General features: G+C 43.1%; 1 protein-coding gene across 1 annotated transcript in view; it reads left to right on the forward strand.

The window, feature by feature from the left end:
- The window catches only part of gpc1a (glypican 1a), a 47840-nt gene that overhangs the window by 17463 nt on the left and 2827 nt on the right, over nucleotides 1-27550 (forward strand). The window contains exons 2-8 of the mRNA XM_014216575.3: nucleotides 15512-15670; nucleotides 19975-20369; nucleotides 22473-22638; nucleotides 22749-22879; nucleotides 22997-23137; nucleotides 23256-23386; nucleotides 27277-27452. Of these exons, the coding sequence (XP_014072050.2) occupies nucleotides 15512-15670; nucleotides 19975-20369; nucleotides 22473-22638; nucleotides 22749-22879; nucleotides 22997-23137; nucleotides 23256-23386; nucleotides 27277-27452 (1299 nt within the window). The remainder of the gene's footprint in view (nucleotides 1-15511; nucleotides 15671-19974; nucleotides 20370-22472; nucleotides 22639-22748; nucleotides 22880-22996; nucleotides 23138-23255; nucleotides 23387-27276; nucleotides 27453-27550) is intronic.

The following is a 27550-nucleotide window of genomic DNA, read 5'->3' on the forward strand; positions in this document are numbered from 1 at the left end:
TCCTTCTGGAAGGTTCTCCCATCTCCACAGAAGAACTCTGGAGCTCTGTCAGAGTGACCATCGGGTTCTTGGTCACCTCTCTAACCAAGGCCCTTCTCCCCCGATTGCTCAGTTTGGCCGGGCAGCCAACTCAAGGAAGAGTCTTGGCGGTTACAAACGTAATAATGGAGGACACTGTGTTCTTGGGGACCTTCAACGCTGCCTAACGGTTTTTGGTACACTTCCCAAGAATTGTGCCTCGACACAATCCTGTCTCGGAGCTCTACGGACAATTCCTTCAACCTCATGGCTTGGTTTTTGCTCTGACTTGCACTGTAAAATGGGTCAACCTTATATAGACAGGTGTGTGCCTTTCCAAATCATGTCCAAGTAATTTAATTTACCACAGGTGAACTACAATCAAGTTGTAGAAACATCTCAAGGATGATCAATAGAAACAGGGTGCACCTGAGCTCAATTTCGAGTCTCATTGCAAAGGGTCTGAATACTTATGTAAGTAAGGTATTTCTGTTTTAATATTTTTGCAAAAATGTCAAAATGTGTTTTTGTTTTGTCATTATAGGGTATTGTGTGTAGATTGAGGAATAAATTGAATTTAATCAATTTTAGAATAAGGCTGTAACGTAACAAAATGTGGAAAAAGTCAAGTGGTCTGAATACTTTCTGAAGATACTGTATATCTAAAGCCTTGGCAAACTCATTCTGCTTTCTGGTAAACATTCTTACCACCAGTATGTAACTGCTCATTGAGAAACCAACAGCAGTAATTGACTGAATACAACACCCTGAAGTAGAATGATATAAAAATGCTTCTTAGAAGACACCCATAACCACACAGCATGACACAAGTTGCTTATATTTACAGCCTCAGAGGGATGAGGAATAAAATACTAGCTTGCTTAAGAAATGGCTTTAAGGGCTTGATACAATTACATAGAATTACATTATTATACCCTCAACTTGCTGTGTACACACACACACACACACACACACACACACGGTGTGCAGACAGGCCAGGGTTGATGCCGAGCAGTGATGTATTTTTGGACTTATAAACGTATAAACCCAGGAATGTTTCACCCAAAGTGTTGTTTTTCCCATAAAGTTTTTTGTGCATATCTATATTACACTTAAAGGGAAAGTCCACTCAAAATGTATTTTGGTATTTTTTTTCATTAGTCCACTGTTGGTACCATCCCAAATAGTTGTCAAGATATTGGACTCTCAAGATGCAAAGTTTCGCCGGTCATGTCATCATGCTAATGACACTGAATCTTTTTTTTATTTGAGTCTTTAACCCAAATTCAGTGCACCTTCACAGGTCCGTTCAACCATTTATACGAGCCCTTAGTTTTCTCTGTTTCTTCTCATTTATTAAAGTCAGAGAGACTATTTCGGGATGCTTGAAAAGACATGATAGAAAACCACAGGGCACTCAGGAGTCCTTACTTAATGTGAAGTGATGTAGAGGGGAAAACCACTCCCGTCTGCAACCACTGATTCTCCAGCCCTAATAGGATCATGAGGCCTCATTAGACACCTCCATTACAAGTTTATCGTTCTTTCCTCCTCCTAAGGTAATAAAAATATATTCGGAGGCTGGCCATGTGCATACTTAATCAGATACAGGTGCTTTTTTTAAGAACAGGGTAGAGTCAGACCTCAGAGTGTTCCATAGCGCTGGAAACTCACATACACAGTCCCTCCACCCCTCATTATGCCGTCTGTAACAAGCATGATATAAAAAACTTGCACTTGACTAATATGTTCATTTAGAAAGGAAGGGAGGGAATACAAAACTACTGAAGAAATACATTAAATTGCACTTATTGGCATTTTATAGAGCGCACCAGACCTGCTTTGATGTCATCTCTTGTGGCACACAGAGGCGAGCCACAGGGCGGCCGTCAATCCCGTTTATTGTGCGAGTGCGACGGCTTTATGAGCCCACAGGTCAAAGGGCACCAGCGCTTAAAATGAAGGTGAGATGCTGCAGACTCAAAATACTTCCTGTGGCTTACTTTCAACTCCAGCAGACTCTGCAGGGGGCAACCAACCTGGAGGCATGAGGCGGATGTCACGACTGGCAAATAGGGAGAAGAGGTGGAGTGATGGAGGGAAAGAGGTGATAATGAACAAGGGCAGAAATAAAGGAAAGGTTAGAGGGGATGTGGAGGTTGGGAAAAAGATGCTGTGAGGAAAGGTGCTCTGAAAGGTGTTCTGAAAGGTACTCTGAATTGGGAAGGTTGAGACAGTAGAGAGATCAGAACTGACTGAATGGTGAAAGCAAGCCATTACAGTAAATCTCTTGTATTCAATTCAAACATGCTGTAATGCCAATAAGTTAAAGGATTTCTAGCTGATTTTAACATGAGGAACTTTGACATGTTGCCTTCTTTTACATTGATATTGTAGTGTGTGTGTGTCTGTGTATTGCATGCACTTGCTCACCCCTCATTGACACTGGGTGGGCTTATCCTCTGTGTCCATCCGCTGTGGCTCATAAGGCTGATGGGTATTATGTCTGTGTTGTGTTTGTTAAATGCACTGAACCGCTTAATTGAGACCAATTGTTTCTGTAAACCTCAGATCCCCTGTGACCCCAAACCTGAAAACAAGGTCAGACTTAACGAAGGCGCTTATCTCCGTGTGACTCTGACCATGAGACACCCATTTGGAATGATCTGTGTTTCAACACTAGCTTTTCAAATGGCCGTATGTGGATGTAGCCTAGCCTATGTACATCAGGTATTTATCCCATCACTTTGGTCAACTTCAGCCATTGCAGAATGTCCTGCCTTTAACCTGCAGTATTATCACCTTGGTTCTTGCCTTTTGGAGTGCGAATGACTATTTGTGCCTGTTTAGGCCCGAGTTGATGAACTAAGTTGATAGGATCTACAGTAAGACTGAGATAGACGGTTAGATAGCCTAACTTCATTCTATTGTTTGTATTTAGCGTTCTATAGCTTGTTTGGCTGCCATTCAGACGCATCCATTTATCTTTGAAGACTTGGCTGGAGGCTGAACAGAGCTCAAACAAATTTGCAGCCTGACATTTTTCGGGCTCTGCGTCTGAATGCCTCTCTTTCACAAAATGAGATGGGCTAGCATGACGACGTGGTTTTCTCGCCATTACCAAGGGGGATTTGGAACCACGCCCTGTGCTCTTGTTCAGGCTCGAACTGTGTTCAGGCTCGCTGTGGTATTTAGTCCGAGCCCCACGGAGAGCATTTAAGAATACAGGGAGGAATGAGAAGAAGGAATTGTGGTTGGTTAACAGAGGGATCTGTAGTGGAAAAGGATGGGACATGTAGGTTAACGACACTAGATTGTGATATTCATTATGTACATGTTTTATAATTAAAGTGCTTATGTCTGAGAAAATGGCACAATACTGTTTTAAAATGTTCTACTGTCCAGTGTGCTCTGTATTCTTAAGACACAGGTTAGTATTTCTCTCTGAAGTTTTGATAATAGTCCGCTCACAGAAGTCTTTTTGGACCCGTTCTGAAATGGACCTGGTGCTTTCCCACCCGGACCCAATATGCATAAATACATTTTTTAAATATAGAGACCCATTCTGAACGGACCCGAGGACAACTAGACCCGTTCCTTATAGACCAGGTTGGATCCAGACACGATCCAATCTGAGTGAGGGAAGCAGAGAACATACTTTTTTAAAGCTACTAGCAGGGGCAGGGGCCATACTGTGAGTGAGTAACACAGGGAGGAGGGAGAAGGAGATGAAAAACAGCAACCAACCAACCAACTTAATGCAGCTGGTGGCCACAGCAGATACTGACTGTTACTTTTGAACCCCCCTTTGTTCAGGGACACATTATTCCATTTCTGTTAGTCACATGTCTGTGGAACTTGTTCAGTTTAGGTCTCAGTTGTTGAATCTTATGTTCATACAAATATTTACACATTAAGTTTGCTGAAATAAATGCAGTTGACTGTGAGAGGACCTTTCTTTTTTTGGTGTGTGTGTGTATGTGTAGATGTGTGTGTATCTCTCCATTGGTTCTTGAAGAATATAATTTATAAATGCTTCATGAGTTCAGTTCAACTGTCACACTCCATGAGAACCCAAAATATAAGCTTGTTTTTCTCCAATGTTTGTAAACATTGTAAATGTAAACAAACACTGTATAGCCTCATAACATGGTTAAAACAATAATGTTGATATCATGGATGGTCAGTCCTTGTTTCCATAGCTCTGTCTATTAATCTGAGAGTGGTTACATCTCCAGGCCCATCCCTCAGCTTTTTACCAAAAATAGAGGCAGGGCGGACATTTTGTTATTGTTTCATCTGTGGATTTTCCCTTTAAACAGCTGCATATTATCAGTGTCTCACCAGCAAAAAGGTAAACAATAGGCCTATAGCAAATGCAGCATATGGCATTCATTTTTCACATGTAAATATCACTTTTCAGTAGTGCTCAAAGCATGCCATTCCATGAGCGCAGCATTTATTTATCGAATCAATGAGTCCAATCAGTCCTCCATGACAACAAAATCTTAAACAACAGAGTAGGCCTGGCTAATAAGTCCTTAGTTTTAGGGTTATGCTCAGGTAAAACAATTTGGCTAATCTATACTTCCATATTTCCAAGTCCTATTCTTGAAGATCAAGGGTTATAACATTTATTGGAATGACTGGAATTCTGATAGACTTTGGTTTTTAATGTGAAGATATAATTTAATTGTATTATTATATGTAGTAGAAAGCGATGGGTTAGAAGAAGCCTACTAAACCAACCCATAAAATAAAATTTAGCATCCATATATGGCCAGCTATGTAAACTTTAACATTGATTTATCCTGCAATAGATGTCGTTCAGTTGGTAACATACATTTTTGTCTTCTTCTATTGCCTCTTAAGAGCGAAGTAATCTGAATGTAATCAGATTACGTTACTGAGTTTGAGTAATCCAAAAGTTACATTACTGATTACAATTTTGGACAGATAACTAGTAACTGTAAACGATTACATTTAGAAAGTAATATACCCAACCCTGGTTATTTATCATCAAATATGATTATTTAGTAGCTGTCTTGATTGCATCAAACCAGGAGAAACTAGTTAAGCTAGCTAACGTTAGCTAGCTAGGCTAATTGAGGCAGTACTGCATGCGCTTTCTCATTCTACAGTTACAAATAACAACAAATCCATTCAGAATATTAAGTAGCAGCTTACCTGCTATCTTCCAAATCAAATTTTATTGGTCACGTACACATGGTTAGCAGATGTTAATGTGAGTGTAGCGAAATGCTTGTGCTTCTAGTTCCAACAGTGCAGCAATATCCAACAAGTAATCTAACAATTCCACAACAACTACCTAATACACACAAATCTAAGTAAAGGAAAATAATATATACATATAAATATGTGGATGATTAATGACCGAGCGGCATAGGTAAGATGCAATAGATGGTATAACATACAGTATATACATATGAGATGAGTAATGCAAGATATGTAAACATTATTGAAGTGACATTATTAAAGTGACTAGTGATCAATTTATTAAAGTGGCCAATGGTTTCAAGTCTGTATGTAGGCAGCAGCCTCACTGTGTTAGTAATGGTTGTTTAACAGTCTGATGGCCTTGATATAGAAGCTGTTTTTCAGTCTCTCGGTCCAAGCTTTGTAAAAAAGCTAACGTTTAAGTTCCTTGCTCAGAACATGAGAACATATAGAAAGCTGGTGGTTCAATATTCCCAGTTCTTCAATATTCCCAGTTGAGAAGTTTTAGGCTGTAGTTATTATAGGAATTATGACGTGTCGACTATTTCTCTCTATGCCATTTGTATTTCATATACGTTTGACTATTGGATGTTCTTATAGGCACTATAGTATTGCCAGCCTAATCTCAGGAGTTGATAGGCTTGAAGTCATAAACGGCGCTGTGATTCAAGCATTGCTAAGAGCTGCTGGCAAACGCAGTAAAGTTTGAATGAATGCTTACGAGCCTGCTGCCGCCTACCACCGCTAAGTCAGACTGCTCTATCAAATCATAGACTTAATTATAATATAATAAACATAAATACGAGCCTTTGGTCATTAATTTGGTCAAATCCGGAAACTATCATTTCGAAAACAAAACGTTTATTCTTTCAGTGAAATACGGAACCTTTCTGTATTTTATCGAACGGGTGGCAACCCTAAGTCTAAATATTGCTGTTACATTGCACAACCTTCAATGTTATGCCATTATTATGTACAATTCCACTGCTGTCCCGTCGATGTGGATAAGGGGGTTCTCCCTCTGCTGTTTCCTGAAGTCCACGATCATCTCCTTTTGTTTTGTGGATGTTGAGTGAAAGGTTGTTTTCCTGACACCACACTCTGAGTTGTTGGTAATCAATCCTACTACTGTTGTGTTGTCTGCAAACTTGATGATTGAGTTGGAGTGGACTGCATGGCCATGCAGTCATGGGTGAACAGGGAGTACAGGAGGGAGCTGAGCATGCACCCATGTGGGGCCCCAGTGTTGAGGATCAGCGAAGTGGAGATGTTGTTTCTTACCTTCACCACCTGGGGGCGGCCCGTCAGAAGTCCAGGACCCAATTGTACAGGGCTGGGTTGAGACCCAGGACCTCAAGCTTAATGATGAGCTTGGAGGGTACTATGGTGTTGAATGCTGAGCTGTAGTCAATGAACATTCTTACGAATGCATCATCTGTGGTTCTATTGGGGCGGTACACAAATTGAGGGGGTCTAGGGTGACAGGTAAGGGGGAGGTGATATGATCCTTGACTAGTCTCTCAAAGCACTTCATGATGACAAAATTGAGTGCTACAGGGCGATAGTCATTTAGTTCAGTTACCTTTTCCTTCTTGGGTACAGGAACAATGGTGCCCATCTTGAAGCACGTGGGGACAGCAGACTGGGATAGGGAGAGATTGAATATGTCCGTAAACACACCATCCAGCTGGTCTGCACATGCCCTGAGGCAGCCTTGCGAGGGTTAACACGTTTAAATGTCTTAGTCACGTTGGCCACGGAGAAGGAGAGCCCACAGTCCTTGGTAGCGGGCTGCGTCGGTGGCACTATATTATCCTCAAAGCGGGCAAAGAAGGTGTTTAGTTTGTCTGGAAGCAAGACGTCGGTGTCCGTGATGTGGCTGGTTTTATTTTTGTAGTCCATGATTGTCTGTAGACCCTGCCACATACGTCTCGTGTCTGAGCTGTTGAATTGCGACTCCACTTTGTGTCTATACGGACATTTCGCTTGTTTGATTGCCTTGTGGAGGGAATAACTACTCTGTTTGTATTCGGCCATATTCCCAGTCACCATTCCATGGTTAAATGCGGTGGTTCGCGCTTTCAGTTTTGTGCAAATGCCACCCTTTATCCACAGTTTCTGGTTAGGGTAGGTTTTAATAGTCACAGTGGGTACAACATCTCTTATGCACTTCCTTATAAACTCACTCACCGAATCAGTGTATAAATCAATGAATCCCGGTGGCTGTACAGACTCCGACAGTATATCCCGAGAGAGCCATGTTTCCGTGAAACAGAGTATGTTACAATCCCTGCTATATCTCTGGAAAGCAACCCGTGCCCTAATTTCGTCTACCTTGTTATCTAAAGACTGGACATTAGCGAGTAATATACTCAGAAGCGGTGGGTAGTGTGCGTGCCTCCAAAGTCTGACCAGAAGGCCGCTACGTCTTCCTCTTTTGGGTCAGCCTCTGGGATCAGTTTAAATGCCCTGGGTGGTTCAGTCAAAGGATCCGCTTTGGGAAAGTCATATTCCTGGTTGTAGTGCTTGTAAGTTGACATCGCTCTGATATCCAATAGTTCTTCCCGGCTGTATGTAATAACGCTTAAGATTTTCTGGGCTAACAATGTAAGAAATAATACATTAAAAAAACAAAGTACTGCATAAAAAAACTAAGTTTCCTGAGGACTAGAAGCGAGGCGGCCATCTCTGTCGGCACCATCTTGTCCCAATCTTGTTCCATTGATTAGTTATCTCCTAACTTTTTCCACACAGAGGCTCTATGACTGTAGCCTATTGCCACTTTGATGAATTCTGATTGGCCAACAACAACAACAACAAGCTACACACTCCACTCTCGTGAAAAGCAAGAGCAACATAAATTACTCTCTACTGCAGCAGTCGCGATCGGATCTGTATGGTCCCTTCCAGACAAGTCAGTTAAAATTACACATACCCATGACAATCATATCAGATCCGACCCTGACCCGTGACATTATTTAGAATTCTGGATCCGGACCCGCCCGGATCCGTGAAGACCTGTACCTCACAGTCTTTCGTTTTTAAGGTGTGGATTTAGTGTTTCACTGACTGGTGGGTTTGTGCCCACCGGAGGCATAAACATGCAGAATGTTGGCTAGGACTGAATACAGATGAGCATTGACAGCAATCAGCAGTGCCAACAAATTGCTGTGTTTTACCCAGAAGCCTGCAGGACACGAATTATATTTACTTATTCTCAACATTCTATCATTTATTTAGGGTATTTCTCACTGCAGTGCTCGCCTCTCACTGTGGCCGCCTGAAGGAGCAAATCCAATCAGAGTTAACTCCTGGATAAATGTATATGTATTAGCCCTTGGGAAGTCTAAATTTATGCTGTGGCCTAGAGGCAAGTGGAGAAGAAGAGGAACCACTTCAGTTGGAATTGTCTTTGTGTTCCTCAGACAAGGGCTTAGGGAGAGAACCGGGTCAAAGGTCATGGGCAGGCACATATCTCTCTTTTAGTTACCTACTTTATGGAGGCCCTGAGATCTGTATCTGATCCGTGGTGTGTGTCATGGTACATATGTCTGATTTTTAGGCTACTGTTAACTATTTTGTGTACTCTGTCTAACTATAATAATTATTAACTTGTATTTTCGAGGCAAAACAGGACAGATTTAATTGGGTAACCATGAAGAATAGTTTGGTTTACCAGCCAAGAGTCTGACACATTGAAGTGTAATGAAAAAGCCTAGATGCCCCATATGCAAGGCTATAGAGATGATTGATGATTTCAGATGGAGATATAGGATAGATAGACACAGCATAAACCTGTATATATTCAAATTGGCTAAGATGTTGAATAATTTATGTATAAAGAACATTGAATATAGATCATTGAGGAATCAGAGGAAAATACATTTGCATTTCAGATTATCCCAAATCCTCATTGTCAGTCACTGCAGACTGGTAGTAATAGTGTAATGGCCCACTTCAACATTCAAAATCCGGACCATAAATTAATTTAGTTTTCATGAATAGTTGACCAGAGAGGGATTAAGCACTCAAATAGAAATTATTGGCCATGGTGATGCACTTTAATGTCATTTCTGAGAAACTTGTAACAGACTACCAATGTTTAATTCTACAAATTAGCAAATGATTCTTACACCATATCAGGCACTTTACATATTTCATCTCAGACAAATATTATCTCAATGTCATCCCTTATTTCGTTGTCAGTGTAAATTAACTCTCCTCTCTGTCTCAACATTGTGGCGTTGTTGACATCAGATTTGTCACACATGGGCCTCAGATCACAGTCTCCACTTTGTGCTGCATCAGGACTCTCTCCAGCCAGGTCTGAGAGCTGTCAAGGACCAAAAGCAAGCAGGGATGCATAGATGTTCCCCTGCCAGCATCCCAGTAGATGCATGTGACCATTTATGAGATTAAAGCATGGGATGGCTGTGGTGGGATTATGCCAGGTGGGCCAGAAGAGACACAGTGCTCTGCTTAAGATGCACAGCAATTCAGTCATGATCAACTGGCACGACAAGGTGTGTGTGCGGTTCTCAGGAGAGGGTGGGAAAGAGTTGATGGTTGTATAGGGTATTGATGCTCTCAATCTACACTCTTAGAAAAAAGGGTTCCAAAAGGGTCCTTTGGCTGTCCCTGTAGGAGAACCCTTTTTGGTTTCAGGTAGAACCCTTTTTGGTTTCAGGTAGAACCCTTTTTGGTTTCAGGTAGAACCCTTTTTGGTTTCAGGTAGAACCCTTTTTGGTTTCAGGTAGAACCCTTTTTGGTTTCAGGTAGAACCCTTTTTGGTTTCAGGTAGAACCCTTTTTGGTTTCAGGTAGAACTCTTTGTGGGAAGTAGTTTGGTTTCAGGGGTGCCCATAGATCCTTAGTTACCATGACAAACTAGATTAGTGAGTATGTGCTCTCTTCCTCTGTGCTGTAGCGTGTAAATGTAGCGTATAAATAATTCCTTACCAGTTGCTTTGCATTCTCTATCCTACAATACCCTTGGGTGGTGGCCTGCAGGCTATGTGTAAACCTCATGTGTGTCTGTTCTGTGTGTGTGTACAGTATCTTTGTGCGCACGCGTCTGTGTGTCTCTGTGCACATGGCTGAGAAAGGAGATGGAGTAGATGTCTAATATCAGGTGACTGCTCAGCCTTTCTCTGAATACAGACGGCTGGCGTTAGTGCACCGGGCGCGTCTGGCGACCTTTCACTGAGTCGGCCCCGGTGTCTACCCTGTCAACACCTGGCTTAGGAGCAGTGTTACTCCCCGCACTGCGCCCCGGCCCTGGCGGTGATGTCACACTTTCCAAAATGTAAACTATCAAAATAAAGAAAGCCGCACACTCCATGTATAATCTCCCAGCAATTTAATGGGTTTTTACCAACGTTTCGGCATCACAGACCATGGCAGACCCCGAGGAAAGCACAGTGATGCCGAAACGTTGGTAAAAACCAATTAAATTGCTGGGAGATTATACATGGAGTGTGCGACTTTCTTTATTTTGATAGTTTGTAGTTTATTTGTCGTTAGTCAGCACCTCCACACAAACTATTATTCTGGGTGTGCGCCAGCTCATGTTTTTTTATCTACACTTTCCAAAATGGACACACCATCACTGAATGGCCCCTCCCAGAGCCAAGGGGCCTGTAAAATGATGCAGCATTTAGAAATGACTCATGTCCTTTCCAGATGAAACTGTAGGCAGGGAGTAATGGGAGTGACGGTGTGTCTGGTGAGTGGAGATGTGGGGAGGAAGGAAAAAGAGTGGCTGCCATGTTAAAACAGTAGCCCACATCCCAGATACATGCTTAACAATCTCATTGAAATGATCTATGAGATGAGACACATCAGATGGATTTTTATTGTTTAAATTTTTTGTTATGTAACCTTTATTTAACTAGGAAAATGCAGTGGTTTGAATGGAATCATTAATGCTGTGTTAGAGCCAATCTAATGTATATGTGTGGGCTGTAGAATGAGCTGCCTGTACCGGTGGTTATGGGTCTAGATCTGCTATTCTCAGATGGATTTCCAATACAGTTGTGAATAATGTTCATGGGATGTAAAGTAGTGTATGGTTGTAAACTGGATCATTTTACACTATGGTGCACACAGAGCAATAGAGAGAAAGAAAGATGGGGGACAACAGAGAAAGAATAGGTCAACTTGAACACATTGGTAGTGTCTGGATGGAGAGGGAGAAGGAGCAGTCTGGTAGAGACAGATGCAGAGTGACTGAGCATCATTAATTATCCCTGTTACAGTATGATAGGGTGCAGAGAAACCTATATCATTGTGTTCATTGTCATTATGTACTGTAACAGTATGGAACAAACTGCCTATATGGGACTGTGATCCACTGAATGGGCTGCAGTTTATTTGTTTGTCACTCTAAGTGAATTAACTTTATAGCTCCTGCAGGATAACCAGTTTCCATTACGAAGCAACGCTGGGACATTGTTAAGGCCCTTTACTGTAGTAAACATACTTCAGTCTAGGGACAACAAACATCTCTGTCTGTGGTGGAAATGTGTTTCCTCCATCCACAGATCAGTGGTTAAACCAAACACAATTAAATATATTAAAGTGGAACGGCAAATCCTCCATTTGGATTTTTTTGCGTCTTCTAACCAAAGTTTCCAGTTAGTTAAGGTTACACATTCTGAAAGTCTTTTCAAGCCTTTTATTTCCCCTTCCAAGCATCTGACATGGCTTTCTTTTTGATCTCTTTTGCATGGTTCCATTTAGGTAGTTTGTCACCAACAGACATTTGTAGGCTGGCCACAATCATCTGTCCAGACATTAATTTCTGATTGCAGAAATGACAGCCATTAGAGATAGATGTGATATGGGATGGAGAGTGCAGGTTCCTGGACAAATAGTCAAAGTCAATATTATCTTTCAACGGCTGTCCAATCAAGATTTGCTAGCTACATTTTCTGTGAAAGTCTTGCATATTGTATTAGCCTGTATTACGTGTATGTTGTGCCTTTGACTGTGGCTGGCAGAGCTCTAATTGGCTATGAATGGGCTTTGATTCGATTAGTGTGACACAGGGGGCAAGGTTGGCCACCCCTCATCTCCCTCAGCAGTAATCTGCCTCTTGAATAAACGCTGTAAGTGGGCTGGACTCTCTCCCCGCACCTGCTCCCTCACACAGCCAGCCAGAGCCAGACCTGTTCTGTCTGTCTGTCGAACACTAAGCAGCAAACAGGATATAGCCCACTAGCCACTATAGCCAGGAACTACATACCCATTTTCAATCATACCCATCACAGATAATACATTGATAGGCCAAGAGCTTCTCTATATGGAGTGCCGAATATTACATATATAGCATTTTAAGGGATCTACATAATGTAGGCATAGGTCTCAGGAACCTTGCTGTCTTACTGGTCCAATGGAAGATGTGATCCTATCTGCATACTGATGATGACTTGCTAGTTGTTATTCTGTGTGTCTGTCTTTGCATGTCTATGGATTAGGGAGGTGTGTCTGGGTGCTCAGGCGTGTGTGTCCCTGTGTCCCTGGCTTGTATGAATGTGTATGCACACGACAAATCTGATTTATCAGTCTTGTCTCTCCTTGTTCGCTGTCAGCAGTCATTGAAATGCAGGCCACACGCCTGCCCCCTGCTCGCTGACTAAAATGGACGAGCGCTCACGAGCTGGCCAGGAGATTAGATGTTTAATGGGATTTAAGCCTTTTCTTCTCTGCAAGACGCTAGGCCTACCAGAGACACACAATATGATTTCTACTGGAATCCCTCCATTGTGTTTTTACTGGTTCACACTTTGCACTGCATATCAAATCACCTCAGCACAACCTGTTTGAAGTCTCGCTTCAGAAGCTTTGCGCTGTTTCAAAGTAAAGAGATTTTAACACTTTGACACATGAGAGAGAGAGGAGGCACGAGGAAGGAGTTTACGATAGGAGAATGCACAGTAAAAATGTCTGTCAAGTTAACAGAGTTCTGCCCTTCTCATCTCTTTACACAGCGTGATCACGATCAGGCTAAATCATCCCTTTTTTATCTCCTCTCAAAGTTGTTTGATTTGATATAAAGGATTGCAAATGACAGTGTCACATGTTGTGCAAAAGACTACAGGAAAACAGATAACACTGCTTGACTACCACACAACTAGTGAGCTTCCTGGCACACAACTAGTGAGCTTCCTGGCACACAGATCCTATTTCCCTTCTCTAGAATTTTAAGATAAAAGAAGTGAGGAAATAAATAAATAAGTGAATAGAGATTTCTCTGCACTTTTCCCTCCTGCTGTAGTCAGGATTCATAAAAGATGCATGGATGTGATAGCATCTCTCACTCCAGTTCCCGGGGCAGACAGCCAGGGCCAGGCAGAGACAGGGCTTTAGCAGGGAACCCGTTTGTGAAGTGGCAGAGAGGGCTGGGGGGCAGACCACTCACCCCCATCCCCTCTACGCCTAACCCTCTCCTCAGGCTCACCCCCGCCTGCTTGGGGACTGGGGCTGCAGACTGCACTCTAAGCTGTCTGGCTCTTTCTCTCTCTCTCGTGTGTGCGTGTGTGCGTGTGTGTGGTAAAGAAGAATTTAACAAGATTGTTATTTGTTCTGCCTGGAACTTGTCAGTAATACATATGGCAGCAAATACACTTCATAGAAGATTATTGTAATATCTGACTTATATTGGTGGTTAACATTTAGACATAACAGAAATGTTGTATGTATTATATAAAAAACATACAAGAGACATGTAAGCTAAGCCTTCTAAGGCACATGGGACATGCATGTTTCAAAGCACTTGCATACCACTGTCTGACATCATTGATACATGCAATGTGACACTTATTGAAAAAAGAAGCAAAGTCTGCTATGAGGAGGAGAGGATGAGGAGAGAGGAGGACAGGAGGGGGGAGGAGGTGAGGGAGGAAAAGGGTGGAGGGGGAAAAAGGGGTGGAGGGAGAGGGAGAGAAGAGGACAGGAGGGGGAGGACAGGAGGGGAGGAGAATAGCAGGAGGGGAGGAGGAAGGGGGAAAGCAGAGGGGGAGGAGGAGAGGAGGACAGGAGATGGAGGACAGGAGAAGAGGAGGAGGGGATGAGGAGAGAGGAGGACAGGAGGAGGTGAGGGAGGAGAAGGTTGGAGGGGGAAGAGGAGGAGGAAAGGGGTGGAGGGAGAGGGGAGGAAGAGGAGGAGGTAGGGGGAAAGCAGAGGAGGAGGAGGACAGGAGGAGGAGAGAAGAGGACAGGAGATGGAGGAGGAGGACAGGAGGAGGGGAGGAGAATTGCAGGAGGGGAAGAGGAGGGGGTGAGAAGAAGATGACATGAGGAGGAGGAGGGGGAGAAGGAGGAATGACTGATGGCAGCAGTGAATATATTTAGTTATTAAGTGGAGATTTCTCAACAATCAGTCTCTCGATAGCACATTGGTATTAGTCTGTGACAAATACCAAAGCTAAGCAGGGCTTGGCTAAGACCCTGGATAGGAGACCAGCTGTAGGTAAATCAGCTGTCCAGTAGGAGGTCCTTCCCAGCCTTAATTATGGAAACTCATAAATTAAAATGTATATACAAATGCTGTATTTTTCTTATAGTAATTGCCATGTTTTTTTATATGTTGACTTATAAAAAACGTGAAACATATAAGGAAAGCATTTTTTTGTAGAGGTTACATTCTCAGAACATACACTTTTCCTATAATATTCATAGATGGCTCATATAATTCATGAATTTTGTCTCAAATATGTCATACCATGTCTTTGTAGGAAGTGCACCACAATCATGTATTCAATTGTGTATGTCATATAAGGCTTATAAGTTAACACATATACAAATACATCACGGACATAGAAGGAAAACATATCAAATCTTACCAGAGCCTTAGTAGATTACTTATTAGATTTTTGTACAAATAACCTTCTTCTGCCATTCAAGAAGTAATCCCCTGTGGCTCAGTTGGTAGAGCATGGCACTTGCAACACCAGGGTTGTGGGTTTGATTCCCACCAGGGACTAGCAGGAAAATGTGCAGTATGCATTCACTGCTGTAAGTTATTCCAGATGTGGAAAGATAGTTTTGTTTTACATGTTAGTCATTTAGCAGACACTCTTAGCAATTAGGGTTAAGTACCTTGTTCAAGGGCACATTGACAGATTTTTCACCTAGTCGGCTCCGGGATTCAAACCAGCAACTTTAACGCTCTTAGAGCCTCTCTAAAATCAACTATTTTTTTGTATTAAGTGGATAAAACCCTAAACATGTCCTGTCCTCTGTCTTGTCCCTAGGTGAGCACCTGCGGATCTGTCCCCAGGGGTACACCTGCTGTACCAGTGCCATGGAGGAGACCCTGTCCAACCTGAGTCGCAGAGAGTTTGAGGGGCTGGTCAGAGAGGCAGGACGCTCGCTACAGGCCTCCCTCAACACACAGTACAGGAGCTTCGACAGTGAGTAGCCACAGAGAACTCATACTCTCCTCTATACTGACAATACACGCACAGATGCACGCACAGACTTACACACACACACACAATACACACAATACACACAAACCCTCATGAAATGAACATGGGCATCTACTCTGTCTGTGATTCAGTTGTTTAACGAGAGGATAGGGCAAGTGTTGACGTGGTCTCAGATAAATAAATGTCCGCACGTCAGAAAGACGCGCTGAGCTGTCAGCCTGAAGGGTAAAGGAGGTCACTAGACATTGGGATAATAACACTAGACATTGGGAATTGTGTATTTGTGTCAAAATGCTGATACTTCCTGACATTTCTTAAGCGCTGCCTGTCTTGACACCAGCCTCAAGTCTGTAGTTGCGTGCAATCTTTTCAACAACTGGATGACCTTGATAGTGTCCTTGACTTGTTCTGTGAATTTTGAAGACATCACTGCAATCTTTGACCCATCACTAATAAACTCTATTTCTATAAATGAATCAATATAGTCCTGAGGCTCCAGCTACAGTAGGATACTGTACCCAGATGACAGTAGCTGATGATGCCTGGAACACGGCTGTTTGCTCAGGAAAATAAATCTCCCACAAAGTAATCTGGACATCCATCCATCCATCTGATTAACATAAGATTAAAACAGGATCTGGGGATGATGGCATGCAGTCATATTTCCTGTCTTGATGGGCTCTAAGCTTTCATCAGAGTGGTAGAGACAGGTAGACACAGACAGGAGAGGGGAAGGCGGGCCGCTGGGAGACAGTTATGATTGGCTGTGGTAATGAGTCATGGAACGTAGCAGACACTGTGGTGGGGATGGGAGGAAGAGGGAGGGGTGAAATGTGATAAGCCCCCCCCCCCCCCCCCCTCTCCTCCACCCCATCTACTCCCACAGGCTGGGATGCTGGCCCTGCTAATGAGCATTTGACCCAATGAGGAGAGTGGCTGCCAGAAGCATCACATCACCACACATCAGAGTAATGAGAGAGGGGGAGAAAAGGGCAGAGAAAGAGAAGGGTGAAGCGGGTAGGTAGTGGAAGAGAGAGAGAGGGGGAGAGAGGGGAATGATGGATTGATTAGAGGTAGTGGAGGGCGATATGGAGAAAGAGAAAGGGAGGAGAAGAGGGAAAGATAGGGGTTGAGAAAGGGTATGGTGGTATGAGTCAGGCAGTGTGTGTCAGATGGGGAGTTCCAGTACATTTTTCTCCTGCTTTCTATACTTCCTAAACGGCTGGGCTGCTCTGATTTACGGAGTGAGATAAAATCAGTGTGACTGATATGTGTGACAGATGCCTTGGCAGAGGTAGACTAGCTTAGCAACAGGAGGAAGGTGTGGGCCACACAACAACAAGGACACCGTCACACACAGGGGCTGGGCCCTAGCACTACACAGCTGATTCAAATAATTAACTAATCAAATTGATTATTTGAATCAGCTGTGTAGTGCTAGGGCAAAAACCAAAACGTGAACCCCTTGGGGTCCCGAGGACTGAGTTTGGGAAATGCTGGTATAGAGCTAGTCCAGCTGCATACACAACCCCTGCCCCCTCCTCCTCTCCCTCAACATCAGGAGGTTACAGCCACAGAGACAGAGGGAGGCCAGATGTTGGTGAGGATGAAGCAATCCATCAAAGAGGAACCGTAGAGCTACAGCTACATGAAGCAGCGATAGAGAGGGGAGGAAAGGGAAGTGTGCAGGTGATGTTTCAAGTCCATTTGATATGATTGCAGCTGTGTCTTCCATAGACTAAAGCTGATGAACAGGAGCAGTAGGTAGAAGCAGTAGCAGTAGAAACAGAATGAACAGAAGATCGAGGAGAGGAGTGGCGGTAAGAGTTGCATGGCCATCTGGTTGTGTTTAGGGTTGTCGGGCGTGGGCCCTGGACTCACTCAGTTAAATGCAGGTTTTTACAGCTTCTCCACAGCAGCAGCGGCACTCACAGGCCCCGGCCGCGGCCCAGGCCCTCCGCCTGTCTCAGCATTCAATCCCTCAGATTAGAGGGAGAGTCAGAGGCAGTCTGCCCTCCCTAACCTTCCCTCTACGGGGGTCAGCTACAGCAGCAGGGAGCAGCCCAGTCATTGTGTCAGCAGAATGGGAGGTGACAGAGTTTTATTACATTCCCCCCTGACACTGTAACTCTCAGTATCTGCTGCTTTATTGGAAGGCTCAATAAGGAGGTATGTAGGACAATGGTATAGTCCGTTGTTACTTTTGTTTTTCTCTCTTCCTCTCACTTTACCCGCGAAGTGCTGTTAACTGAACTGCAGCTGAGACAGTGCTCTACAGTTCTACGGTTGAGTTCCCAGGTTCTCCAGTGTCTATAGTTCATTTGTCAGGCATGTTAGAACACTCCTCGTTGTATGTCACATTGGGCCAAATCCATCTGCGCATTCCCACGCTCCCATTTATTTGTTTATTTACGTAGCACGAAAAGCTTACCCACTAAGCACAGACATCATTTCAACATCTCGTTTTGATTTACATTTGGTTGAGTTGTCAACTAATGTGACTTCAACCTGAAATCAACAATAAATGTCACCATGTCAATGTATTTAGGTTCAAAATTGGGTAAAAAAAAAAATCCACGTTGATTCAATGCCATCACTTTGATTTTTATTTTGTTTTTTCCACTTTTGATTCAACCAGTTTTTGCCCAGTGGGTAGTGACTTTGGTTTTTGGAGAACACAAATCAATCATGCGTGTGGGTGCCAAATGGGAGGACAATTGGATCTGTACTTTACAGTCTAGCTAGTCTCGTGACAGCCTAATTTGGTTCTGAGTACTGATATTCAAATCAAATCAAATTTTATTAGTCACATGCGCCAAATACAACAGGTATTATAATTCAGCAACATTACAGTGAAATGCTTACTTATGAGCCGCTAACCAACAATGGAGTAAAAAAAAAAATAAAATGAGTAAGAATAGGAAATAAAAGTAACAAGTAATTAAAGAGCAGCAGTAAAATAACAATAGCGAGACTATACACACCGGTTAGTTGAGGTAATATGTACATGTACGTAGAGTTATTAAAGGGACTATGCATAGATGATAACAACAGAGAGTAGCAGCAGTGTAAAAGAGGAGGGGGGGCAATGCAAATAGTCTGGGTAGACATTTTATTAGATGTTCAGGAGTCTTATGGCTTTGGGATAGAAGCTGTTTAGATGCCTCTTGGACCTAGACTTGGTGTTCCGGCACTGTTTGCCGTGCGGTAGCAGAGAGAACAGTCTATAACTAGAGTGTCTGGAGTCTTTGACCGTTTTTAGGGCCTTCCTCCGACACCACCTGGTGTAGAGGTCCTGGATGGCAGGAACTTGGCCCAAGTGGTGTACTGGGTCGTACTCACTACCCACTGTAGTGCCTCGCGGTCAGAGGCCGAGCAGTTGCCATACCAGGCAGTGATGCAACCAGTCAGGATGCTCTCGATGGTGCAGCTGTAGAACCTTTTGAGGATCTGAGGACCCATGACAAATCTTTTCAGTCTCCTGAGGGGGAATAGGTTTTGTTGTGCCCTCTTCACTACCTACTGTATATCTGTGTGTTGCTGGTGATATGCTCACATTCTATGGGATCTACTGTACTTCAAGTAGTGGCTATTTAGCTGTACTTTATCTGAGCCTGTGTTCACTCTGTGGGCAGAGGCCAGCAGCACTGATGAAACAAACACTGGGAAGGCTAAGCTTGGTTTTTGGGGTTTGATGTCACACAATGCTTTGAATCACCAACATACTGTACAGTAAAACTGACTAACTGCAGCCTCCATTTTGATTTGGGTGGAGAGGGGCGGCGCAGGGCGGCACAGTAGACAGGTACCGAGGCCCAGAAGGTGCTGTTTCTCCTGACAGACAGGTGGTGATGGAACTAATGGTGTAATGGCTGACAGCTGGAGACCAAACAGCACAAAAAGGAAAGGAGAGAATGAAAGTTAGGGATGGAGCGTGACGGGAAGAGGGGGAAGGGTTTATGAATGCAGGTAACCATCAATATGAATGAGCCTGATAACCTTTTAGGCACTGTAGAATAGACCATAGGGCTGTAGCAGTCAAACATCTAACTGCTATTGATCATCTCTTTTATCATCTCAGTGTTTGATTGGTCGGTCACCTCCAAAGTTCACAGGTCACCTGTTTGCGCAAGTAAAGGAATGTCTCCCCTCTCGCTCTAGGCTCGCCAGACCCTGTATTAAGGGGTCTGTGGCAAAGGCATTGATAAGTGTTGCACCTGTCCCAATAGTTAAAACGGACTATTCCAGAATTTGACTCCTCGTCTCTCTCTCTCCTCTCTCCTCAGCGTACTTCACAGACCTCTTGAACAGATCTGAGCGTTCCCTTCAAGAGTCCTTCCTGGCCACACTGGGCTCCCTCTTCTCCAAGAATGCCCCTGTGTTCCAGGACCTGTACGCTGACCTGCGTCGCTACTACCGTGGCTCCGCTGTCAACCTGGAGGAGACACTCAACGACTTCTGGGCACGGCTGCTGGAGCGCCTGTTCAAGGCCTCCTCCCTCCCGCAGTACACCCTCACTGACGACTACCTGGAGTGTGTGGCCAAGCAAACGGAGACCTTGCGGCCCTTTGGGGACGTCCCCCGTGACCTCAAGCCCAAGGTCACCAGGGCCTTCGTGGCGGCGCGATCATTTATCCAGGGCTTGACTGTCAGTGGGGAGGTGGTCCGCAAAGTCTCCCAGGTACTGTTATAGTAGAGACCTGTGCTGTTTCACGTGTTGCTACCTAATATGGCAGTGCTTTTTATTCCTGATATTACCACCTCACATCCACCACACCGTCAACCATTAAACACCCTGCACACACATAAACACTCTCAACCAGTTGAAATTGGGATTGTTATGTAAATCACAGAGTATGTTCCTTGCGTAAATCTGTCACAGAAAGAAAATGCCCTGGGTGTGTAATTTTCACCCCCAGGCAGTGTGTTTAACCTTAGTTACCCTGGTGAAAACACATGCATACTGTAGATAGATAAAGCACATTAAGGGTGTGTCTCAGTAGGGGCATGTCTCAGTAGGGATGGGTAAAGGGCTGCTGTGCATTGCCCCAGCTACAGGGTGTCTGAGGGGGTGGATGAAAAATGTAGCGAGGCTAGCTTAAAAACCATTTACCAGGAGTGAATTACAGAGAAGCCTGGCCCTCTGACCCCTGTCCCTTCAGCCACAGTCTACTGGCCGACTACTTGGCCAGTCTACATTTAGCCTTTATTGGATGAAAGTAAGGCATTTTAGGGACATGTCTCTATCTCTTTGGATGGTAGCAGTGGAACGTGCCCAGTGCCTGTTTCATATGCCAACTTTTATGATGCTTTTAGTAGTATAGAGAACCACAAAAGCACATTCTTGGAGAGAGGAAGGAGTCTTTGAGAAATGTTTAGGTTTTATGTTCATTTAAATGTAACATTATTATGAAAGTACTTTTAACCTACACATATCTAATGTGTAATCTGTTGTGTCTTTTAGTGGATCGATGTGTATTTTTGCGTTACTTATCGAACATACACAAGCTATTTACACAAACACCAGAGAGGGCAATAGCCACGTACAGGAATCCTGTGGGCTCTCACTCCCTTCTTCCTAAAAATAACCACCATTTCAAACCGCTCTTTATGTTGGCACAAAGAGGCCGGAGTCTGGCCCATTTAAATACTGACTTTATTTACAGCACGATGCCACCAGCTTTACAACTTTTAAATGGAACACAGGGAGAGGGAGATAGAAGTGGAGAGATGGATGAAAGTGAGTGTGTGAGAGAATCTGAGGGAGAGGGAGAGAGAGAGAGAAGGAGAGTGAGAGAGGGAGCATGTGGATGGATGGAAGAATCCCTTTGAGCTATGGTTGATTACTGTCGTTACTGTCAGTGACAGTGGCTGATGTAACAGTATGGCATCATGGGTGTCTGTCCTGTCACTGATCTTAATTTAGCAGCACCATTACCTGTCCGCTCTGCTCCACTCCACCTCCTGTTGTCACACTGTAGGAGATCTAACACTGGGGGATGTCACAATCAATCGGTGACATTCGGACGTATTAGGAAGCTGGTTGTCTGTGTACATTAAGCCCTGTTGATGGGTTCCTGTGAAGTCTGTTAATACAAGAACCGGTTGTAATGACACCGCTATAATCTTGTTAGCTGATCAGTCTCCTTGTGAAGTTCTTAGTGGTCTCCCATTCTAGACAGCATAAGCTCACTCTTATCCTTTTAAGGAGCTACATTTGAAGCTGCATTCTGGGAAAATGACATGGTCCTCCTCCGAATTCTTTAATAGTGCGAGATTATTCTTGGAAATGATAGCCAACTCTTGTAACAGTTAGCATCCTTTAGAAAACATCTACACCAACATATCCATTTATCTATCCCCTACCGGACCCCTCTTATGCATTAGCTGCATGGTATTGTTGCCGTTTCATGTTGCACAATGCGCACTACATAATCATAGTCAATACATGATAATCATGATCATAGTGTTTTAACCACACATATACAGTGGAGCCCGAAATGATTGACATCCTTGATAAAGATGAGTAATAATGACTCTATAAAATAAATAATTCCAATACTGAGCTATGTGCATGCTCAAAAACAATTAGAAAGTATATTATTTTATACTAATGCAATTGCTTAGAGAAAGAGAGTTTAACAAGTAATATTTATTTTCTCAAAAAGGTAGGAGTCAAATATTTATACCCCTAAAGATTCTTATAAATAAAGTAGTCTCATTACTCCTCACAGTTAAAAAGATGCAAAGCTCCTTGATGATGATTATGGGTGTGCCCCTCCAGGTTCCTCTGAGCCCAGAGTGTACCCGTGCTATGATGAAGCTTGTGTACTGCCCCCACTGTAGAGGCCTGGCCTCCGTCAAGCCCTGTGCCAACTACTGCAGAAATGTCATGAAGGGCTGCCTTGCCAACCAGGCCGACCTGGACACCGAGTGGCAGAACCTCGTCGGTGAGAGAAACACACGTGCACTCACACATGCCCGCACACACACAACACACACAAATAAGCACACATTCTCAGTCTTTTCCTTGTTTCTCTTCCCTGTCTCTATTGTCCAGACACCATGCTGCAGGTGGCGTCTAGTTTCAGTTCTGACCCCGGTGTGGACGTGGTCATCTATTCCCTCCCCATCCGCATCTCAGAGGCCATCCTCTACATGCAGGAGAACACAGAGGTCTTCACCAGCAAGGTCAGTCCAACCAGCACCAAACCCTGACTAAACCTTCCCACTCCCACTCATGGCCCATTCTCTTCAGTCGTAGATGTGTGCCTAAAGGTGTGGGTTTCATTGTGTGTTTGGTGGTAGGTGTTCCAGGCCTGTGGGACCCCCAGGATGGCAGACACACAGAGCTCAGGGTCTGAGGAGAGAAAGAAGAGAGTGAACCCTGCCAGCACCGCAATGGAGTACAAACCCAGCCCCACCACAGGGGTTCCACTGGAGATGCAGGTGTGTGTGTCATTAGAACTGCAGGATGTGTGTGTGTGTGTGGTGTGTGTGTGTGTGTCTGTTTGTGTGTGTGTCTGTTTGTGTGCTGAGTATTCAAACTATGTCTTATCTCTCCTAGATATCTGATGTGTCCAGTAAGCTGAGGGAGATGCAGCAGTACTGGGTCCAGCTGCCAGCTGCTCTGTGCAATAGTAAAGTGGCAGCAGGAGCAGCTGGTGACAAGTGCTGGAATGGCATGACCAAGGCCAGGTATGAGAAGCACCTGTCCAGTATTTTAGCTGTCTGGCCGAGACAGACTGTTAATGACACATTGTCAACAGTAATATGTAGAATATCATCCCCTCTCTGGTTAGAGTGAATCCCCCAAGAGCCTCTGTATCTCAACCTGAAATGGCCTCCCCTTCCCCTCCCCCTCTTTCATGCTATTAAACTAAATTGATTATTGAGCAGTTTACCTCCCTTTCTGCAGTGCCACAACTCCTCCCTTATTAGATTGAGATTGGGCAATTTGATTTATAGTGGGCTGTTGACTCTGAAATATGTGACAGACTATTTCATAAAAAATGTATGCACTTGTGGGTTCATGGCCGTGTTTGTGATAGTTTTTCAAGCAGCATTGGACGCTGATATAAATGTGTGTGTGTGTGTAGCTAGGTTTACATCCAATTGGCAACAGATTTTCATGCGAATATTCTAAAATACACATAAAGAAAATCTGCATATTTTCACACCAGTGGTGTATTTCCACCAAACTGACTTGTTGTGGATAAAAATCAGTGCGTGATGACCTAGTGCAAACAAAATGTTTTCATGTACCGAATAAAAATCGAATGTTCAATATGTTTCCATCGCATTTTGAACTCTACCGATTTAGTTTTTTCACAAAAATGTGCCTACTCTGGTCTTGGCACATGCACTCCAGCCAATAGCTCGCTGATACAGTGCAGGTAGGCTGATACAGTGCAGGTAGGCTGTGCGGGTAGGCCAGTCTACATTATGATTATTATGGAAAAGCGCAAGAATATTTTTATTTGTCAAACAGCAGCCAAGCATGGATGATCATGTCACCCTTGCTATTTATTGGAACTGAGCATCAAGCTCATCACTGTGCACTTTCACCACCCTGTGAAGTTCATCATAACTTATTTCATCTGTAGCCTAATAAACTGCATGCTTTCACGAGTTGTAGCGGGTGGACCACACACCATGTCATCATGTGACTCCAAGTTTACCTCTATATGAAGGTTATTATATCAATATTTCAAATCAAAATGTATTGGTCGCATACACATATTTAGCAGATGTTTTTGCAGGTGTAGATAAATGCTTGTGTACCTAGCTCCAACAGTGCAGTAATATCTGACAATAAACAACGCCATTTCTCACATAATTCATTTTACAGACTATCCCACCATGTTGAATGAAGAAATGATCTGTAGGCATTTATCAAATTGTAGAGCAACGTCTTGTTTCCATCACACCTGTCGTGATACGGTATGCAGTGCTTCATTTGTAAATTGGGAACACATAGTGAGCGCGAGAGGGGGTTATCCAGTGGACTCGAGGTACCGGAACGCATGAGAAAAACGGTGACAAACACAACGTAGCAGCAGCGCAGCAGACCAAGTATCCTACTATCTATGGGGGTGAAACTGACAGCGTTCTCCAAGGTGCTGATTCATTGAAAGCATTTTAGACGTCACTGTAGAACACCCGCCATACGTATAGCCTATAGTATGCCCACATACTAGATTATAGCCCTGGGGCAAATCCAACATTTTTTACAAGCTTAATTTTCAAGACATGAATGTACAGCAACATTTTTAGATGGCTGTGATAGGAGAAAACTGAGGATGGGTCAACAACATTGTAGTTACTCCACAATACTAACCTAAATGACAGACTGAAAAGAAGGAAGGAAAAATATCCCAAAATATGCATCCTGTTTGCAACAAGGCACTTAAGTAATTCTGCAAAAAATGTGGCAAAGAAACAAACTTTTTGTCCTGAATACAAAGCATTATGTTTGGGGCAAATCCAACACATCACTGAGTACCACTTTTCATGTTTTCAATCATTGTGTTGGCTGCTGCATCATGTTATGGGCATCTGCAAGGACTATGGAGTTTTTTTTTTTCCCGGATAAAACCGACTACAGCTATAAGCACAGGCAAAATCCTAGAGGAAAACCTGGTTCAGTCTGCTTTCCAACAGACACTTGGAGATTAATTCACCTTTCAGCAGGGTAATAATGTAAAACACAAGGCCAAATCTACACTGTTGCTTACCAAGACAGCAATGAATGTTCCTGAGTGGCCTGGTTACAGTTTCGACTATGGCAAGTCTTAAAATTGGCTGTCTAGCAAGGATCAACTCTCAACTTGACAGAGCTTGAAGAATTTAAAAAAGAATAATGGGCAAATATTGTACAAAGCTCTTACCCCAAAATACTGTAATTATAAATGCCGCTAAAGGTGCTTCAGCAAAGTATTGACTCAGGGTTGTGGATACTTATCTAAGTGAGATATTACTGTATTTAATTTTTTATAAATTTGCAAAAATGTCTAAACATGTTTCACTTTGTCATTATCGGGTATTGTGTGTAAAAAATTTATTGAATACATTTCGAATTCAGGCTGTATCACAACAAAATGTGGAATAAGTCAAGGGCTACAGTATGAATACTTTCTGAAGACACTGTAAATCATTGATGGAAACATGGTTAGAGATGCTGAAATATTGAAATTTGTGACAGGTCAGGACATAAAAATGCAACTCCAAGGCAATGGGCCATTAATAATGCATGTAGGGCTCAGTGTGCTGTATCGCTAGCTCAGCCGTAAGCAGAAAGTGATATGCGTAATTTACAGGTTAACAGGCATCAAGTATAGCTATTCAAGCTACAGGTAACTACCAAAATAATGGAAACACTTGAGTAAATGAGGGATACAAAGTATATTGAAAGCAGGTGCTTCTACAAAGATGTGGTTCCTGAGTTAATTAAGCAATTAACATCCCATCGTGCTTAGGGTCATGTATAAAAAAGCTGGGCGGGCCATTATTTTGGCTACCAAAGCTACTGTATGCCCGTAGGATGACAATGCCCCCATTCACATGACACGAGTGGTCACTCAATGGTTTGATGAGCATGAAAACGATGTAATCCATATGCCATTGCTGTCTCAGTCACCAGATCCCAACCCAATTTAACACTTATGGTCGATTCTGGAGCGGCGCCTGGGATGGCGTTCTCCACCACCATCAACAAAACACCAAATGATGGAATTTCTCGTGGAAGAATGTCGCATCTCTCCAATAGAGTTCCAGAGGCTTGTAGAATCTATGCCAAGGTGCATTGAAGCTGTTCTGTATCGTGTTGGCCCAACGCCCTATTCAGATGCTTTATGTTGGTGTTTCGTTTATTTTGTCAGTTACCTGTGTATATATATATATATATATATATATATATGTGTATATATATATATATATATATATATACTGTATATATATATATATATATATATATATATATATATATGTGTATATATATATGTGTATATATATATATACTGTATATGTGTATATATATATATACTGTATATGTATATATATATATATACTGTATATGTATATATATATATGTATGTATATATACTGTATATACATATATATACTGTATATGTATATATGTATATATATATACTGTATATACTGTATATGTATATATATATATATATATATATATATATATATATATATACACTGTGTGGGGATTTCCCATCCAATACTGTGACCAAAGCAATATAGTCCAGTGGAGGAGAGGGGAGCCTAGAGGATATATACAGTAGAGAAGATGAGGACGAGACTGAGATAGACAGACACATCAAAAGGTTGACAAATCAATAACTGGTGAAATCGATACACTAAATCCCTGAAGGAAAATGGATTTGTCCAAAAATAAATAAATACCAAGCGATTAAAAACATAACCCACAAAATTCTACTTGCCATACATCTCCTTAATGGTCCAAAGCCACATTCAAATAAAGGCCTAGTCCCAGAGCTTTGTCATCCTAATGCAATGTAGTACCACAGAAATGCAACCATGTTGCCTGCTAAGTGATGTATTGATGTGTCCAGGTATCTTCCTGAGGTGATGGGTGACGGCCTGGCCAGCCAGATCAATAACCCAGAGGTGGAAATCGACATCACCAAGCCAGACATGACTATCCGCCAGCAGATCATGCAGCTGAAGATCATGACCAACCGGCTGAGGAACGCCCTCAACGGCAACGACGTGGACTTCCAGGATGCCAGTGAGTGACGGGTGGGGGAGGAGGGCTGATGGAGGAAGGAAGGGCTGAGACTGTTGTAGACAGTGGGTAAGAGAGTACGAGGTATTGGGTTTGGGGAT

This window comes from Salmo salar, chromosome 10, assembly GCF_965601325.2.
Source record: "Salmo salar chromosome 10, fSalSal1, whole genome shotgun sequence".
Taxonomy (NCBI): domain Eukaryota; kingdom Metazoa; phylum Chordata; class Actinopteri; order Salmoniformes; family Salmonidae; genus Salmo; species Salmo salar.